Consider the following 18,394-nt stretch of genomic DNA (forward strand, 5'->3'; position numbering starts at 1 on the left):
TGAAGGATGTTATGTCCTGGGATTATATGTCCCATTGGTATATAAACGAAACATAAATTGGGACTAAATATCCCATTGGTAGTATTTTTTCAAAACCATCAAACAAGAGTATCCTCTTAAATTTAATTTATTTCTTCTTTTGGTACATTTTTAGACACATTTTTTATTTATTTCACTTATGGAAATTACCAAAACATTCAAAACAAAGTGGTTCTTTGCACATTGAGCATACATACTGCGTGCGTTTTTCTTTATTCATAGAGCTGCACAATACACAGCGTCTCCGCTGATTTTCTTTCATCGGCATATGATCTCCAACATTTAACATCTTTTTAGCTCTTTTTGATCTCGGGCCTTTTGTGGTAGAGATTTTTTTTGCCTTGGTCTTAGCTCTGCCTTGCGAAATAAGTTGTTCTGCGAGTGGTACAACGAAGTCTTTTAGCTGCGATTTTCTATGTACGTTTTCCTGGTAAATAATATGAGCATTTACCACTGATGTCATTAAAAGCTTGAAAAATACTTTGCGCCACCATTTTTTCGATTTTCTATTAACATCATAAGTTTTAACTTTTTGATCGGATACATCAACTCCCCCCATGTTCTGATTATAGAAGACCAAGGCTTCCGGACAGTCAATAGAAATCCTAGAACCATCTTTTTGAGTTCGCAAAACTGTAGACGATGTGGGGCTGTGACAATTGCTCATAATAATTACTTCGCGGGAGTCGTGCCATTTTGCTACCATTATACCTTGATCACTTATCCGAAAAACAGAGTCTCCTCTCTTCAGCGGTTCGTTCAAGACAGGTAAATTCTTTCTATTTTGAACACAAGTTCCGACACAAGCAAAAGGTAAAGTTTTCATCAAATTAAATGAGGTAAAAAAGCGATCAAATATCAAAACCGTATTGGAATTACGCACAGTCTCACACAATTTAGTAACGACCCTCTCTCCTAAAGTTCCTGATGGGGCTGGGCTGCTGTCTTTGCCAGCATATATATTGAAGTCATACGTATATCCGGTTCTGGAGTCACATCTTTGCCATATTTTGATGCCACGTTTAATCGGCTTCAATGGTAAATACTGCTTTAGGGAGGATCTGCCCTTAAACTTAGCCATTGATTCGTCACTGCTCTGACGTGAGCTATCCGTGCGTGATTTTATAAATGCATGTTTCAAACAATTGACAACTTCCTCTATGTAATAAAGTTTGGATGCCGAATCTGGTTTCTTAGGAAAATTAAAATACATTTTTGACATAAGAGTTTGGTAGCGATTTCGCTACATTGCTGTTTTTATAAAATTGTTGCCCATGGATTCATGTTGAGACCAGTAATCAGAAATCTCAGGCAATTTATTATAGCCCATAACAAGTGAAATTCCAAGCAATATTTTGATTTCGTCTGCATCAGTCGGTGCCGTACTACGTTTTTTGTTTGTATTCAATATGTCTAATCTCTCATTTGTGCATTGCGCAATAAATATAAATAAGGATTCTGGAAATACATACTTAAATATTTCAAGCTCAGTCGATCTTCTTGAAATTGGAGCCAATATGACGGGATCAAGCTCTTCACTAATAGAAAATCGAGGACGAAATAAATCCGAAGGGTCTCCCCATACTACAAGGTTACTTGACGTGTTATTAGCCACATCCTGTGCGTCGTTTTCACATTCCACATCTTAACTTTTCTCTGAATCTTTCCTGGAATTGCTCGAAAGACCATTCAGTTTCTTCATCGAAATCTGGCACATATTCCGATCCGGACGCACTGAAATCGCTTACATCTGAATCGCTGTTGTTTAGCATCGCGGTCACTTCGTCTTCCGTCAACTTCCCACCTTGGATCTTTCGATTCATTCTACAAACCATTAAACGCAAAAATTGTTTCCACATTTTCATAACATAAATTAAGCCCAATGGGATAATATATCCCATTTTTATTGTTTGGACACTACTGTTGGGATATATTATCCCACAAGCACAAAAATACAGATTTCACCATATATTGTATGCCCATTGTTTCTTACTTACCTGAATGTTATTTATAACGTTATTATAAGTATTTTAAACAACTTTAACTTATGGTATTCCCTTGTTTTCCCCACAAAATATATGAATTTTATAAAATCACGTGCACTCTTCACGAAACAAGTTGCATACTAATGGCTACTAAACACAGCGCCCATAATAAACATACCCAAATTAGCTGACGACAGAAAGAGAACACTTTGAAGTACCAATGGGACGATTTCTTCCTTAAATTAAGTGAATATTGGATTTATGTCGATTTTTTGAATTTGCACTGGGATGTATTATCCCCATGGTAGTGAAAGGGTTAATACAAGGTTAGTATTTGATTTATTAAATATAATATATATATCTTGGTATGCCTATAGCAACTTCATGATCGAAATGTCCAACACGTCGTAGAGCCCGATCTAATACATCAGGTCATGTGGTTACACCTATAACTAAAACACTTTGTCCATCTCCGGTTAATTTCAAATTATCCAAACAACTTATCAATTGTGACACAACTCTACGTTCCATATCTTTTTGTGCAAACGAACGATTCGATGATATAGCATCAATTTCATCAATAAATAAAACACTAGGTGCACAAATTGCCGCTTGCTCGAATACATCGCGTATACGTTCTTCAGATTCACCCGAGACGCCAGCTATTTATTCTGTAGCAGCAACCTCTATTAACTGCAAATTTAATTGCAGTAAAGGAAAATTTGTAGTATATATAAAATAAAGGTTTACGTTTATAAATTGCATGTATATATACCCCAGCAATTGCATGCGCAAGTAACGTTTTTTCCAGATCCAGCCGGTCCGTGCAATAATAAACCACGAGGTGGCATTAAACCCAAAACAAAATATATATCCGGTGCTTTATATGCATTAATAATTCGCAAAGGTCTTTTAAAGTTTTCTCCATACCACCAATATCTTGAGGTTTCACGCGATTTACGTAGTACTACCTCTTTTTTGAATTTACGTTGCCGTTGTTGATTAATTTGATTGGAAGCAACAGTTGAAAATAGTCCGGCATCGTTATTTTGTTGTTCTTGTTGCTGCTGTTGCTGATAATTGGATAAACGATTCCAACGTTGATTTTGTTGATGTTGCAATTGTTGCTGTTGTTGTTGACGATATTGCTGTGCATGTTAGCCATTTCTATCATATGGTTGAGACGAAGCCCTATCGTTCTTTACTAATGATATTAAGTATGCATTAAAATTTTCATTCGTATATTGTGGAGATATACTAATACCTCCGTTCAACAGCAACTTACGCTTTTTATTCGGTTGTTGGTTTTGTTGAATAGAAGATTCCGGGAATTCGTGGGCTCCAGTTGCTGTTAGACCCAGCACTGCCAATGGCATCTGTAGTTACTGTACTAGACGATCCCTTGGTAGAGTCAGCATTAATTTTATTTAGTATAACTCCAGAAATGGATTTTGTACTATTAGCAGCGGTAGCATCTATTTTTTTAAATTCAACTGAAGTTTTAATTAAATATACTATTTCAAATGGAAATTAAGTTTTACTTACTACATTTCACTTACTTGCGCCATCAGGTTTTCCATTGGTACAATTACCGCATATAAAATGTACAATGCAAGAACGTTTCGGCCCATTCCAGAAGTAAATTAATTAAATTTACATACTATTAATATTTTTTGACGCGTGCAATCTGCCACGAAAGCAAAACAAATGAGTGGGAATGCATACAATAGACAATACTGCAAAAATGATATCTCCCCTTCCCTCTCTGACATTCAGCCAGAACCATACAAGGTGGTAGATTGGTGACATATGTAGCTACAAACAAAGAAAAATAAAAGTTCCACCTATTTCGTTTTTTTAAATCGATGGACTAATGTCAAAATCGTAATGCGCCGGAAGTTGATGTAACAAATCATTGTAAAAAAATACAAATCAGCGGTCACCGTGCTACCACCTGGCATAGTTCGGCCATAGCCAGAACAAACTTTTTTTTGTTGTAGAGGAGATGACAGCTGAAGATTTTGCATTTGTATACGTGAATGCGTTAGGCAGTTTTTGCTGGGTATGTTGGAATTTCACCACAGCGCTGTTGTAAGTGTCCACTTGGCAATGGTTGTGGCCAATACCGCTCCATATAGTTCAACTCTTGGAACTGTAATTGGATTGTTGCGTGTGCCTTTGGAATTGGACGTAATCAGATGGGTATAAATCCCACCGTGCAGATATTGTATTCGTAAACATCGGCCGCTGCATAAGCAATGGATGAACCATCTCAGAAGGCATGTAATACCAAGGAATAAATGTTTGAAATGTAGTTAAGCCATTGCGCCAAGCGATTGCAACTGAGGACGGTAACTCTTCGTCCCAGTCTAGGCCTGACTGTTTTCCGTCGTTGCGCGCCAATTTTAATGTCCAGATTTTCTTTAAAATTATCTTTGCAGCAATAGTTATTGGACTTAAAGAGTTCGAGTGGGTCGAATATTCGAGCTATAGTAGTGGAAAATTTAAAGAAAACGTAAGCAAGCCGTTTTTGGGCTGCCAATGCAATCCAAGAGTTTTAACGGTTTGGTCTTCGTTGAGTTGACAACTTGAACTAAATGAATGATGTCCCGCGGGGATAGATTGCAATAGATCGGGCGTAATGCTTGACCACTTCCGTAGTTCCATACCGGCAGATCGGAGGGATGCAAAAATTTGGTTGCGCATTTGTATTGCTTTAGCGACGGTGTCGCTGCCACTAAGTACATCGTCTACGTAAACATCATTCAGCAAAATATCCTCGGCGAGGGGGAAACGCTCTTTCTCATCGCGTGCAATTTGGTGAATAACCCTTATTGCAATATATGGAGCTGAGGCCGTGCCGAAGGTAACCGTGCCGCGGCAGTATTCTTGCATGTCCATCCTTAGCTGGCCAAAGAATTCGTTGGTAATGCACATCATCTGGAGGCATGTCAATGCATCGGTACATATTTTGGATGTCAGCTATAAAAACAAATTTGTGTAAACACCAGTTAAGAATAAGTGCAGGTTGCAATGATGGACCAGTGCACAACAAATCATTTAACGAATGGCCATTTGACGTTTTTGACGAGCATCATAAACGATTAGAATTTGTGCGGTGGAGTTATCCATCTTGAGTACTGCGTGATGTGGTAATACGCAGGAGCTAAACGTAGGCTTATTTGTTTCAGTCAGCGAATAATGTTGTTCTTCGCCGGAATGATTTGGTTACAGTGAAAGTAGTCGTCTATACCCTCCGTGTATTGAGAACGAAATGTACCGCCGCGCTGAAATTTACGCTCCAGTTGTAAAAAACGATTGAGTGCGATTTGTCTGTATCGGCCTAAAGTTTGATTAGGGCCGTAGATTGATTTTAATGGGAGTGGAACCAGGTACTTTCCATTAGCTTGTCTCATAAGGGTTTGCAAAAGAACTCTTCGCACCATTTGTCTTGCTCTGACATTGTGTTTTCAGCAGGCACTTGTTCGCTGTCGTAGAATTTTTGCACACGCGCTTCTAATTCAATGTTAGTATGATGGCAGCGCAACTTGATAGCAGGAGGTGAGGAAGAATCGATTCGACCCAGCAAAATCCAGCCGAGATGGGTTTTTTGAGCAAACGGCTGATTGCACGCACCGATCCTCATTTCCGGTAGTAAGATTTGCGCGATTATGTCAGCGCCAAGAATAACGTCAATTTTCTTAGGCTAATAGTATTGCGACGAATATTAGCATCACTAATTGATACTCACATCCCTAAGGTTATTAAATAAAGGCACACCAACATTAAAGCAAGCTACGTGCAAGGCAGAAGAGATATACTCACCATCAGCCGAAGTAGTACTCACATATACGCACACATATGGCTATGCGAGAGACTATAAACAACAAATATACAATCGCCCTGATCGCTCTGATAATTACATATAAAATTTTTAGCTTTTATGTATGTATAATCTATGAGATCGTCCTAATCGCCCTCCTCCCAAGATCTGCAATTTTTAATACTTTGGTTGATATATTTTATGAAATGTATAGTTTAGCTATATATATTCATTTCCAATTTCCATTTGTTTCGCTATGGGTAAAATCAGCATAAAAAATGCACCATTCTGGTATTTGAAGAAAGAATTGCGTACCCTTCGCTAAAATTTGGCAGCCTTGGTCATGATTACGGTTGCCACACCACATCTTTTTTCTGGACAAAAATTCCTTTTGAAAAAACAAAAGAAGGATCTGAGAGATAACTTCTAAAAATTCTTACTGAAAGCTAAAAATTTACATGAAAATTCCCGGAATTTTCCCCGAATTTTCTAAAAAGTCTTAAGTGTATATTTGGATTGTTGGTGTTATATAATAATACATATTTTTATAAAAATATCGAAAATAATCGAAGCAAAACTTAGTCAAAACTGGAAAAATCTGACTACATACAAAGCAATTAGCCAGCCGATTACGTGCTACGCGTCACCCATATGGTCGCCAAGCCTAAAAATCACCCAATGGAAGAAACTACAGGCCTGCCAAAATACTGCTCTCGGAATCGCCACGGGCTGTCTTCTTATGTCCCCAGAACACCATCTGCATAATGAGGCGAGAATACTCCCCATCAAGGAGAGAAATGAGATGCTGACCAAACAGTTCCTGTTGAATACCCAGAAACCTGGGCATCCCAACAGACATCTGATTGATGAACCAGCACCGCCTAGGGGCTTAAGGAGTCCACTCCGTAAGCATTTTGTGAAATACGGCACCTGAGAACCCAGCCGTATAAAGTGAAAAAACACAAGCAGGTCCTTGGTGAACTCCGTAAACAGGCGTCGGACCTTTATGCCGGGAATTGCCCGGTGAATCCAGTGCTTAACGAAAATTATCCAAAACTTGCGGAAGAGGAACGCATACTCCCCAGGGAAACGCGTGTCACTCTTGCTCAACTTCGTTCTGGATACTGTAACAGGTTAAACTCTTACCTATCCAGAATCAACCCCGACATACAAAATGTATGCCCCGCTTGCAACGTGTCCCCACATGACACCAACCATCTCTTCAATTGTAATGTGGAACCAACGCCTCTAACACCCCTTTCCTTATGGTCCACCCTTGTTGAAACGTCAAGTTTCCTTGAAACTAAAGCCGTGGCCAAAAGAATCTGTTTGGACAAATGACTAGCACATGGATTAGAGTCCACATGTACAGAATTGGCTGCTAAAGTTGCGTGTGCCTGAGCACCACGTTTTGTATCTAACAATGGTGTGGATCTAAGCCCTACCTGCCCTTGGGTTGAAGCCGATGCTGGTTTGAAAGGCTGGGCGTATTGAGCTGTTGTTGTTGTCGCTGTATTGGTTTGGGAAGTCCGTGGAAAATGTAGTAATGTGTGGTGACGCTTACCACATTGTATGCAGTTTTTGCTGCTTGTGCATTGTGATAATGCATAAGACTTACTCAAACAGTTGAGACACAGCTTAATTTTATCGACTATGTTCTTTCTTTCGAAACAATCTTTGGATAGAAAGGTTGGGCAACGGCGAATTATATGTGCTTGTCCACAAAGAGCACAAAGATCTTGTGAAGATTGGTGGACTTTAGGGGCAGCGTGGTGTGATTTTACATAATGTACCGTACGCGCAGATAATTTTGATTTCTGAACATGATTATTCTTATTATCATTTGACAGTGGACGTATGGGTGTGGCATTAAAAGTTAACATGCGGCTTTCGATTGCATCAATCGTAAAGAGACGATTGCTTAAAAAGTCTTGTAGATCAGAGAAAGTGGGAATCTCGATTTTGCTTCCTAGATGACGCTCCCATGCGGAGTGAGTTTCAATTGGTAGTTTGGTTGTTAGGTAATGTGCAATCCAATGATCACATTCCCCTATTGGAGCCTTAAGCCAGTTAAATTCATTGACACACACATTCGCCGCATTAAGCAAAGTCTTTATGTCATCTGCCTCTTCTTTGACGATAACTGGTAAATTGTACAACGTATTCATATGATGGAAAAATATTATGCGCGGGTTATTATAACGTTTTATTAACAACTCCCATGCAGTGGTATAATTTGCTTCCGTTAAAAGCATTTGATGTATATCCAGATCACGGTCAATTACCAATGCCTGCTTCAAATAATGAAATTTTTGGATAGAATTTAATTCAAGATTGTTATGAATTAGTCGATTGTATGAATCATGGAAGCTTGGCCAATCGGTGAACTTGCCAGAAAAAGAGGGTACTGGTAAACGTGGGAATTGAGCAGGAGCGACAAATCGCACTTGAAAATCAGATGACTGGTTCTTAGTCTTTGCCTTCTCGCAATCCGGTGCAGGGGGAACATATCTGTTTGCTGCTGGTTTACCAGACAGAAGACTTCCAAGTGAATTTCTTCAAATTGGGAGGCAACATCATTAGTAAAATATTCATGGTCATTTTTAATGTCTGAACATATGATTGATTTGTGCGTGGAACAAAACTCCTCATTCAAAGCATTAATGCGGTTTAATCACTGTTAAAAATATGGCTTAATTTTTCTCGAAGCAGAATCTTTCTTAAAGTTAACCAGACCTTTTTGCAAGGGTCGTAAGTCGATTTTCTTGTAGCTTGATTAATGTTATATCCCCATATTTTATTTGTTTATAAATATATGATATGCCAATTAAATAAATTAATGTAAGCAAATCGAATGCAATGTTGAGCCTTGAATAAATGTATGTATATTAGATGTTGGCCTAAGATAACGATAGCGATCCGACGCAAAGAAAAATATCTGCGCTTATAGGAACTGTTAACTGCAGAGTGCCGAAGTTAAGTATGTATGATATGATGAATAAGCCGGGTACTATTTTTATGAAGCAGCGATGTTTAGAAAGCATATAACTGTTGTATAGTTGCATAGTTTCACGGTAGAAATGGTTAAAAAGGATTCCCCTCATGGGCCACCAAAAAATGTGTAGTATTGGAACAAATTTTACTGTTATTGGGGTCCCTTTTCGTGTGATATATAGTGTCTGCAGCAAATGGACGATGTTGGAGAACCCAAACTTTCGTGTGGCAATTAAACTTTGCGTGGATAAACTCACCAGAACAACTGTAGCGCAATCCAAAATCGCAGGAATATCAGGAACTTTCTTCCACAAGTAAATTATAGAACACTGTGTAGTTTTCATGATGTATTTTATTGAAATATATATATATTTAGAGTTACACATTAATTTGTTAGTTTTTAAGTATAGAAAAAATTATCCGCCAAAAATGTGTCTGTATCCAATCAATAAAAAAAGTGCTGATGCGAGAAGTCAGCTGCATAGCCAGAACGTTGTATAAGCAATGCCGCGTCCCAATGGTGCTTTATTGTACAAACAATGCCACGTCCCAATGAATTGGAACTTTACCCATCAGATCAACTACGAATTGGAACTCTACCCATTAGATGTATTTACTCATTAGCTTAACTTTATCCAATACTGGCAAGTACTGGAAATCGTGATTGGTGATGGGTAGTCAATTTTAATGAAAAGATTAATATTGTTCGTTGCGTATTGTACACGGACATTGCAGTGGTAAAGCAATACGAGGTAAAAAAGAACACGAAAATTTATCGCAATGTGGTACTAGAAGTGGAGATAGAGGTCTTCGCGGAATCACTAGTTGGTGAGAGGCTCAATGTAGGTTGGGAGAGCTGCACAGTGTATGGTGCAGTGTAAGTGCTGTGTTGCTTTAAATGTAAAGCCTTCAATCATAAGGCGATTGGCTGAAAAGAAAAGAATGTTTTCACGAAATGCTTAGGTGAACATCAGTATATCCAATGCAATAAGGAAAAAATTAATAAGTGATTAAACTGTATACGAGCAAATAAGGAACTGGATCTAGGATTAGATGAAAACCATGATAGATAGAACATGTCCAGTTTATCAACAAAAGCTATCTGCGGGAAAAAGGAAGATTGGCTACTAGCAACCAAATGCGATTACAATTATAACAGAAAAATCTAAACATTACAGAAATCAGAGTGGCAGGGTGCACAACTTGGTATGTGTTTATCTCAATATCTGTAGTATAACAGCAAAAAAAGATGAACTTGGGAAGCTTTTTGAAATAAAAAAGCCAAGTATCGTGTTATGCGCAGAAACATGCACAACGGATCTTATCATGGATACTGAGTTGGATATCCCGACATATATGTAAACGTGTTCGTTGCGATTCCCACAGTAGGCATACGGGTGGCGTTATTATGTGTCCGCATTAAAATATCCAGTTTAGTATGGTCTGCAATAAAGCCATTAACATGAATGGGTGGTGTATTATTATAAAAATTCAAAAATGAGCGTTAAAATGGTCCATAACAGAACGACGTCAGCGTGGAACGGAATCACGGACTTTCCGTCCACTCACTCAACAGCAACATCGGCATGGAACAGAATCACGGACTTTCCGTCCACCTACTCGACAGCAACAACGGCGTGGACCGGAATCACGGAATTTCCGCCTATCCACTCAACATCGACGCATGCGGGACCCCGATACCAACGCGATGGAAGAGCGAAATCGCCACATCGCCAATTATTACCTGTACGTACGATAGCCAGAACGGACTACCGAGTATCGCAGCTACCGGCAATCTTCCGAACCGGGCCCATCATTTGGCATTCGCATGGTCCGCGCTCTAATCGATGCCTTGTTGGGGCGCAACGACTATAATCGCTTACGATCTGGCACGGCATCTACACCTAGATGACGAATACGAGTACGCACGACGTAAATAAGCGTTTGACTCTTCACGCCCAACAGCCGACGTTGATCCTTCAGCCGCCAGCACGTTCGCATACATGCGACTTGCGGAGCTGACGCCTACACGGAGATACCGGCGCTCAACCAACCACAATGCGCCGGCTCCTATGGGGATCGTGTCTTGCCTAAAGTACTAACGTCAAAACCATAAGGAATTTAAATTAAAGATCAATTTGTACATATGATTAGAAAATAAAGTGCCAACAAACGGACATATCAAGCATGCCTTGTGCCATAATTCATGTACTCAAGATTTAAGGATGGAACGAGCGGAAATTCACGCGTTGGCCAAATCGACACATTCATTAATAATCTCCTAGTTTTAAGCTATACTGGTCAGGTTTCGTGGCTGCGCTGATCCAACCATTTTTTTCTTATGCTTACCGTAAAGAGGGTCGGCATGTTCACGCCACCAGGCTGAACCACCAATCTAGAATACTCACTCCCTCTTAGGCGATCCACACTAAATCCATATATCTTAATAATCAAAGTTTTCATAAACGACCCGATCTAATGTAAGGATTTTGCTAAGCAGTTATTTTTCGCATCAGAGTCATTGCTCAAACGCGGCTTTGATTCACTGAAGGTCACGGTTCTACACAAATTCGTTGTGGCAGAGATCGTTGATGAAGTCATATTGGGCGTGGACTTCTTAGTTGACTATGGCATCAAGATCGACATGGAAAGAAGTGTTTTGCGCTATAAGAACAAGGATGTGCCACTGTACTTCAGCTTTTAGAACAGGTTCAGCAATAAGCGAGTGCTGGTGGAGGAGAGTCGACAACGACCACAAGAGTCGAATTCAGTAAACCGGGGAAAGATCGGGGGAACAAATCGGACAAACAAATCAAAATCTAATATACCAGCGGGAAAAACACTGGCATTGACAAACCCAAATGTACGCATTCAAAAGAAGGAAAGAACTTCCCAAAAAGAATGCAAGGGTGGTTTCAAGCCCGGGCGTACAAAGTTCTAAAGCGGATCAGCGATCTCGTCTACGGCATATAAAAAAATTGGACGATCAGACTTAGGTGGAGTAGTTAGCAGCTACAATAAGTCACTATGCTGTTAGTAAATAAATGCACAACAAACTTCGATGTACATGTATGTATACTGCAAAGCTAAGAGCGAAGAAGAAAAAGAAAAAAGACATAATACATGTAAACAACAGATACAAGCGCAGAAGTTATCACTCACACATATACACGCATATTACAAGAAGACAAACGTGAATATGTGGACATAAATGAGAAATAACTAAAAAGACTAGACACTTTGAACTACGCGAACGAGGCAACAGAGAGTACAAAAGCAGCGAAAGCTAAAGAATAATGAATCCCTTTGATTTCAAAACGCCATTAGGGAGGTACGCGAGTATTGTAATTGTGAAGTACACTACTATAGTAGTGTTGCGAATAAAGGACATATTGCTATACTGAATATTTGAGTTTTTTATTGGACAGTTCAGCGATTCGAACTATAACAGAAGGTGCAGAATAATCAGGTATTCATAAAATTCGTTACAATAATAATAAATTTTGCATTAAGATTGCAAAATTGTGATTTCGCCCATCATTGCGGGAACGTTTCCAGAATAGTTTGGACGTAAGAGGGGCGCGAAACTTTTAACTTGCCTATTTATATATAGGTAAATATGTTTGAAATTTTGTAATTCCGGAACGCAAGCTAAATCGCCTTAAATTCAATATTTTACTCAAATTTTGGATTGTTTCCCGCAATTTCTGTAAGCTATTACAACTTTTAACCTTTTAGAAAGAATAAAATGCATATCCAATATAAAATGCACTGTTTTTTGCTAGTTTTGGTACTTCATTTTATAACATTTATAGATTTTCAAATTTTCAGATGGCATGTGGAATAATATATTAGTGAGATAGGTTTCAGCAATTATATTTTTATAAAACAGTAAGCAATTGTGCTTTCAAAAATACAGTTTTTGAAATCGATTTTACAGGAAAGTTGTTAAATATAATATAACTCCACATATATGTATAAAATTTAACGCTGGTTAGCTCATATTAGTTTATTAGGAAAAAATAATAGTAATCACAATTCTAAAAATAATAATAACTAAAAAACTTCTTTAATGTCCATTTATAGCTTGCACTAAATTATCATGAGAAGCCAACTTTAGCGCATTTATAATTTTATTTAAATTCCATTCGTTGTAGCATTCGTTTTGCAAACTGGATACCACCGGAAGGCGTTCTTTATTTGGCATCGTTATGGTAACATTGTTAATTAGACCCTGAGGAAAAAGTGTTATTAAAAAAGCGGAACAATTACAATTATTATGAACTTATATATATATGAAAAAATGTGTTGGCGGCTGATAACATAATAGCACCATCATTCAGCCCAAAAAAAAAGAATGACCACTTAATCAGATGTTAAAACACATTCCAGTTGCACTGTCAAAGCCAATTATAACGTGCTTAAAACAATTTTTGTATTTTGATATGATGGAAATACAATAATTTAATAAAGAAATTATTGTGTAAAACGTCTAAAACTCAGCAAATTTTAACAGAAGATTAAATCCAATTCATATATATTTTTAAGGAAAGATAAATAAAATTTGACAGGGAATAAATGTAAAACTTAAATATTTTTTTGCAATGGGTTTTCTTTCGTATTAAGCTCTGCTTCGTTGAAAAAAAAATGGAAAACAACAAAAATGGAAGTACTAATCATTTGTTTTTTTTTTTTAATCAGCCTTCAGAAATCAGCAAATGAGTTTCAACGCATATTGTTTACTTAAGCATGATTTTAATAAGTATGTTTGTTACATTTTTTGCTATTACTGTATACTCTTCCAAATTTTTTCTCTTCCACCTTCTCTTAAGAAATTGCCAGAATGCCTCCAAGCTACCATATTTATAGATTTTATTAGTACCTTCGGTTTTTTCTTTCTTATACTCAGCTGAGCAGAGCTCACAGAGTATATTAACTTTGTTCGCATAACGGTAATCCGTAACGGCATAAACTAATCGAGATAGAGATAGACTTCTATATATCAAAATGATCTGGGCGAAAAAAGAAATTTATTTAGACATGTCCGTCCGTCCGTAAACACGATAACTTGAGTAAATTTTGAGGTATCTTGATGAAGTTTGGTATGTAGGTTCCTGGGCACTTATTGGGATAAAGCGATGAGACTTGATAGGTGGGTTGACCTTATGACGTACAATAGAAAATTACTAAAATTCTGGACAATGGGCGTGGCACCGCCCACTTTTGAAAGAAGGTAATTTGAAAGTTTGGCAAGCCGTAATTTTCAGTCGTTGGAGATATTATGATGAAATTTGGCAGGAGCGTTACTCCTATTCCTATATGTGAGCTTAAAAAAAATTTGCAAAATCGGATGGCGAACACGCCCAGTTAAAAAAATTTTTTTTAAGTCAAATTATAACAAAAATTGTAATATGTTTACAGTATATAAGTAAATTATGTCAACATTCAACTCCAGTAATTATATGGTGCAACAAAATACAAAAATAAAAGAAAATTTCAAAATGGGCGTGGCTCCGCCCTTTTTCATTTAATTTGTTTAGGATAATTTTAATGCCATAAGTCGAACAAAAATTTACCAATCCTTGTGAAATTTGGTAGGGAATAGATTCTATGACGATAACTATTTTCTGTGAAAATGGGCGAAATCGGTTGAAGCCACCACCAGTTTTTATACACATACGTCCTTCCGCTCGGCCGTTAACTTGATCGATATATCTTTACTAAAATTAGCTCACGTACTTATCTGAACTCACTTTATCTTGGTATAAAAAATGGCCGAAATCCGACTCTGACCACGCCAACTTTATTACGAAAAATTAAAAAAAAAAATGCCATAATTCTATACCAAATATGAAAAAAGGGATGAAACCTTGCAATTGGATTGGTTTATTGACGCAAAATATAACTTTAGAAAAAACTTTGTAAAATCGGTGTGGCACTTTCCATATTAAGTAAAATAAAATGAAAAAGTTCTGCAGGGCGAGATCAAAAGCCCTTGGAATCTTGGCAGGAATACTGTTCGTGGTCTTACATATTTAAGTAAATTAGCGGTACCCGACAGATGATGTTCACATTTTGGTCGATATCTCGAAAACGCCTTAACATATACAGCTAAGGGCCACTCCCTATTAAAACCCTTATTAACACCTTTAATTTGATACCCATATCGTACATTCTAGAGTCACCCCTGGTCTACCTTTATAGCGATATCTCGAAAAGGCGTCCACCTATAGAACTAAGAATCACTCTGTTTTAAAATACTCATTACCACCTTTCACTTGATACCCATATCGTACAAACACATTCTAGAGTCACCCCTGGTCCACCTGTACGGCGATATCTGGAAAAGGCGTCCACCTATAGAACTAAGGCCCACTCCCTTTTAAAATACTCATTACCACCTTTCATTTGATACCCATATCGTACAAACACATTCTAGAGTTACCCCTGGTCCACCTTTATGGCGGTATCCGGAAAAGGCGTCCACCTATAGAAGTAAGGCTCACTCCCATTTAAAATACTTATTAACACCTTTCATTGATACCCATATCGTACAAACACATTCTAGAGCTACCCTGGTCCACCTTTATGGTGATATATCGAAAAGGCGTCCACTTATAGAACTAAGGATCCCTCCCTTTTAAAATTTTTCCTACATGGTTGTTGTTCTTGTTGTTGTAGCAGTGCTTCGCCCCACCTAACAGCCGCGACCGATCACAAATTGTCATCAATATCCTCTAACGGGAGTCCAAGGAAACTTGCCGTTTCAACAGGGGTGGACCATAAGGAAAGGGGTGTTAGAGGCGTTGGTTCCACATTACAATTAAAGAGATGGTTGGTGTCATGTGGGGACACATTGCAAGCGGGGCATACATTTTGTATGTCGGGGTTGATTCTGGATAGGTATCAGTATCCAGAACGAAGTTGAGCAAGAGTGACACGCGTTTCCCTGGGGAGTATGCGTTCCTCTTCCACAAGTTTTGAGTACTTTTCTTTGAGTACTGGATTCAACGGGCAATTCCCGGCTTAAAGGTCCGACGCCTGTTTGGGGAGTTCACCAAGGACCTCAATATGCTTACGGAGATGACTCCTTAAGCCCCTAGGCGGTGTTGGCTCATCAATCAGATGTCTGTTTGCATGCCCAGGTTTCAGGGTATTCAACAGGAACTGTTTGGTTAGCATCTCATTTCTCTACCTGATGGGGAGTATTCTCGCCTCATTATGTAGATGGTGTTCTGGGGACATATGAAGACAGCCCGTGGTGATTCTGATAGCAGTATTTTGGCAGGCCTGTAGCATCTTCCAGTGGGTAATTTTTAGGCTTGGCGACCATATGCGTGACGCGTAGCACGTAAACGGCTGGCCAATTGCTTTGTATGTAGTAATGAGCGTTTCTTTATCTTTTCCCCAGGTACTGACAGCAAGGGATTTGAGGATTTTATTACGGCTCTGGATTTTCGGAACAATTGTGGCTGCGTGCTCACCAAAATGTAGATCCTGATCAAACGTCACACCCAAGATTTTGGGGTGTAGGACAGTCGGTAGCGTAGTGTCATCGACGTGGATGTTCAAAATGGTCGACATTTGGGACGTCCATGTTGTAAATAAGGTCGCGGAAGATTTGATCGGTGATAATGCCAGGTTTCGCGAGGCGAAAAAACTGGAGAGATCAGGGAGGTAGCCGTTTATTCTGTTGCAGAGCTCATCGATCTGTGGGCCTGGGCCTGTGGCCATTATTGTGCAGTCATCGGCGTATGAAACGATAGTCACCCCTTCTGGTGGTGAAGGTAGCTTGGATATGTAGAAATTAAACAAAAGTGGGGATAGGACACCACATTGTGGCACCCCTTGTTTAATTCTTCTTGGTTTTGATGTTTCGTTTCGATGTCTGCCGACCACCCAGATAATTTGCGGTCCACCTTTTAAGACATGAAGGAAGGGTAGACCCTTCCAGGTCTTGCAGTAACGTGCCATGGTTCACCGTATCAAAAGCTTTTGATAGGTCTAGCGCTACGAGTACTGTTCTATGGTGGGGGTTTTGATTTAAACCGCAATTTATCTGGGTGCTGGTGGCATTTAGCGCGGTGATGGTGTTATGGAGTTTTCTGAAGCCATGCTGATGACAGGCTAGCTGCAAATTTGCTTGGAAGTAGGGGAGCAAAATGGCTTCAAGCGTCTTTGCTACTGGCGATAGGAGAGATATCGGACGATATGACTCTCCTATGTTAGGTGGTTTCCCAGGGACCACCTTGGCCGTTTTCCATTTTTCGGGTATGACAAAGGTGGAAAGAGACAGGTTGAAGACATGTGCTAAGTATTTGAAACCCTCTTTCCCTAGGCTTTTAAGCATCGGCATGGCTATGCCCTCTGGGCCCACTGCTTTGGATGGTTTAGCGAGACCAATGGCATCTTCAACCTCTCTGGCGGTGATGGTAATTGGTGACGCGCTGAATTTATGTTTATGTGCGTGTCTGTTGGCCCTCCGTCTATCTTTGTCGACCGTATAATGCATTACATATTGACGGCAAAAAGCACTCGCGCATTTTTTCGAATCCGACAGCACTTTATCGCCGAAGGCGATGGAAACTTTGTCATTGTGCTTAGACGGATTCGATAGGGACTTTACGGTGGACCAAAGTTCACCCACACCGGCAGAGAGGTTATAACCTCTTAGGTGCTCCTCCCATTTTGCCCGCTTGTGTTCATCCACAAGCAATCTGATGCGTTGGTTTATATCCCTTATTTGAGGGTCGCCTGGGTCGAGCTGTCTTATAAGGTCACGTTCTCTCGCTAAATTTGCAGCCTCCGCCGGGAAGTGGGGCCGAATTTCGGGAATTCTCCCGGCGGGAATGAAAAGTGCCGAGGCGGATTCAATGACCTTGCAAAAAGCACGCTCCCCTTGGCGGGCATCAGTCGGGATAGGGAGGGCAGCAAAGAAAGATTTGCATTCGTCCCACTTTCCTTTTTTAAAGTTAATGAAAGTGCGTTTTTCTGTAACGATGAAGTCGGCGGTACGCTCGAACGAAAGAAGTATAGGCAGGTGGTCGGATGCCAATGTTACCATCGGCTGCCAGTTGACGCAGCTTACGAGTTCTGCGCTCACGATTGAGATATCCGGCGAACTGTGACAGCTTCCTACCATACGTATGGGGGCGCCTCCGTTTATTGTGCAGAACGTCGTTTCTTTTATTTGATCCGCCAACATCTCACCCCTACTGTCCGCCCGCAAGTTTGAATGCCATAGATCGTGATGGGCATTAAAGTCGCCTAAGATAATGCGATTGTTGCCAGTGAGTAAGGCGCTAATACTAGGGCGGTATCCACTGGGGCAACAGGTGGCAGGAGGGATGTAGATGTTGATGATTTCTAGGTTTGCATCGCCTGACCGGACAGATAGGCCTTGACGTTCTAAGACATTGTCCCTGCGGTCGATGCCAGGATCAAATATATGGTATTGCACAGAGTGGTGTATGATAAACGCGAGGCCGCCTCCATTTTCGCTCATGCGATCTTTTCTGTGGATATTATACCCAGAACAGGTTTGCAGTGCAGA

The 18,394-nt window shown here is 39.6% G+C and overlaps 1 protein-coding gene across 3 annotated transcripts in view; it reads right to left on the minus strand.

Moving 5' to 3' along the window:
- Positions 1–18,394, minus strand: part of Lipt1 (Lipoyltransferase 1) — a 514,034-nt gene that overhangs the window by 223,940 nt on the left and 271,700 nt on the right. Inside the window, exon 4 of one of the 3 annotated variants that reach the window (XM_067773050.1) lies at positions 9,179–9,769. The exons of 1 other annotated variant lie outside the window; for it this stretch is intronic. In XM_067773050.1, the coding sequence (XP_067629151.1) occupies positions 9,755–9,769 (15 nt within the window). In that variant the 3' untranslated portion in view covers positions 9,179–9,754. Of the gene's footprint in view, positions 1–9,178; positions 9,770–12,701; positions 13,076–18,394 lie in introns of those variants that run through there. One more of the 3 variants, XM_067773048.1, reaches the window with a different exon arrangement.

This window comes from Eurosta solidaginis, chromosome 3 (genome assembly GCF_040869045.1).
Source record: "Eurosta solidaginis isolate ZX-2024a chromosome 3, ASM4086904v1, whole genome shotgun sequence".
In the NCBI taxonomy this organism is placed as follows: Eukaryota; Metazoa; Arthropoda; class Insecta; order Diptera; family Tephritidae; genus Eurosta; species Eurosta solidaginis.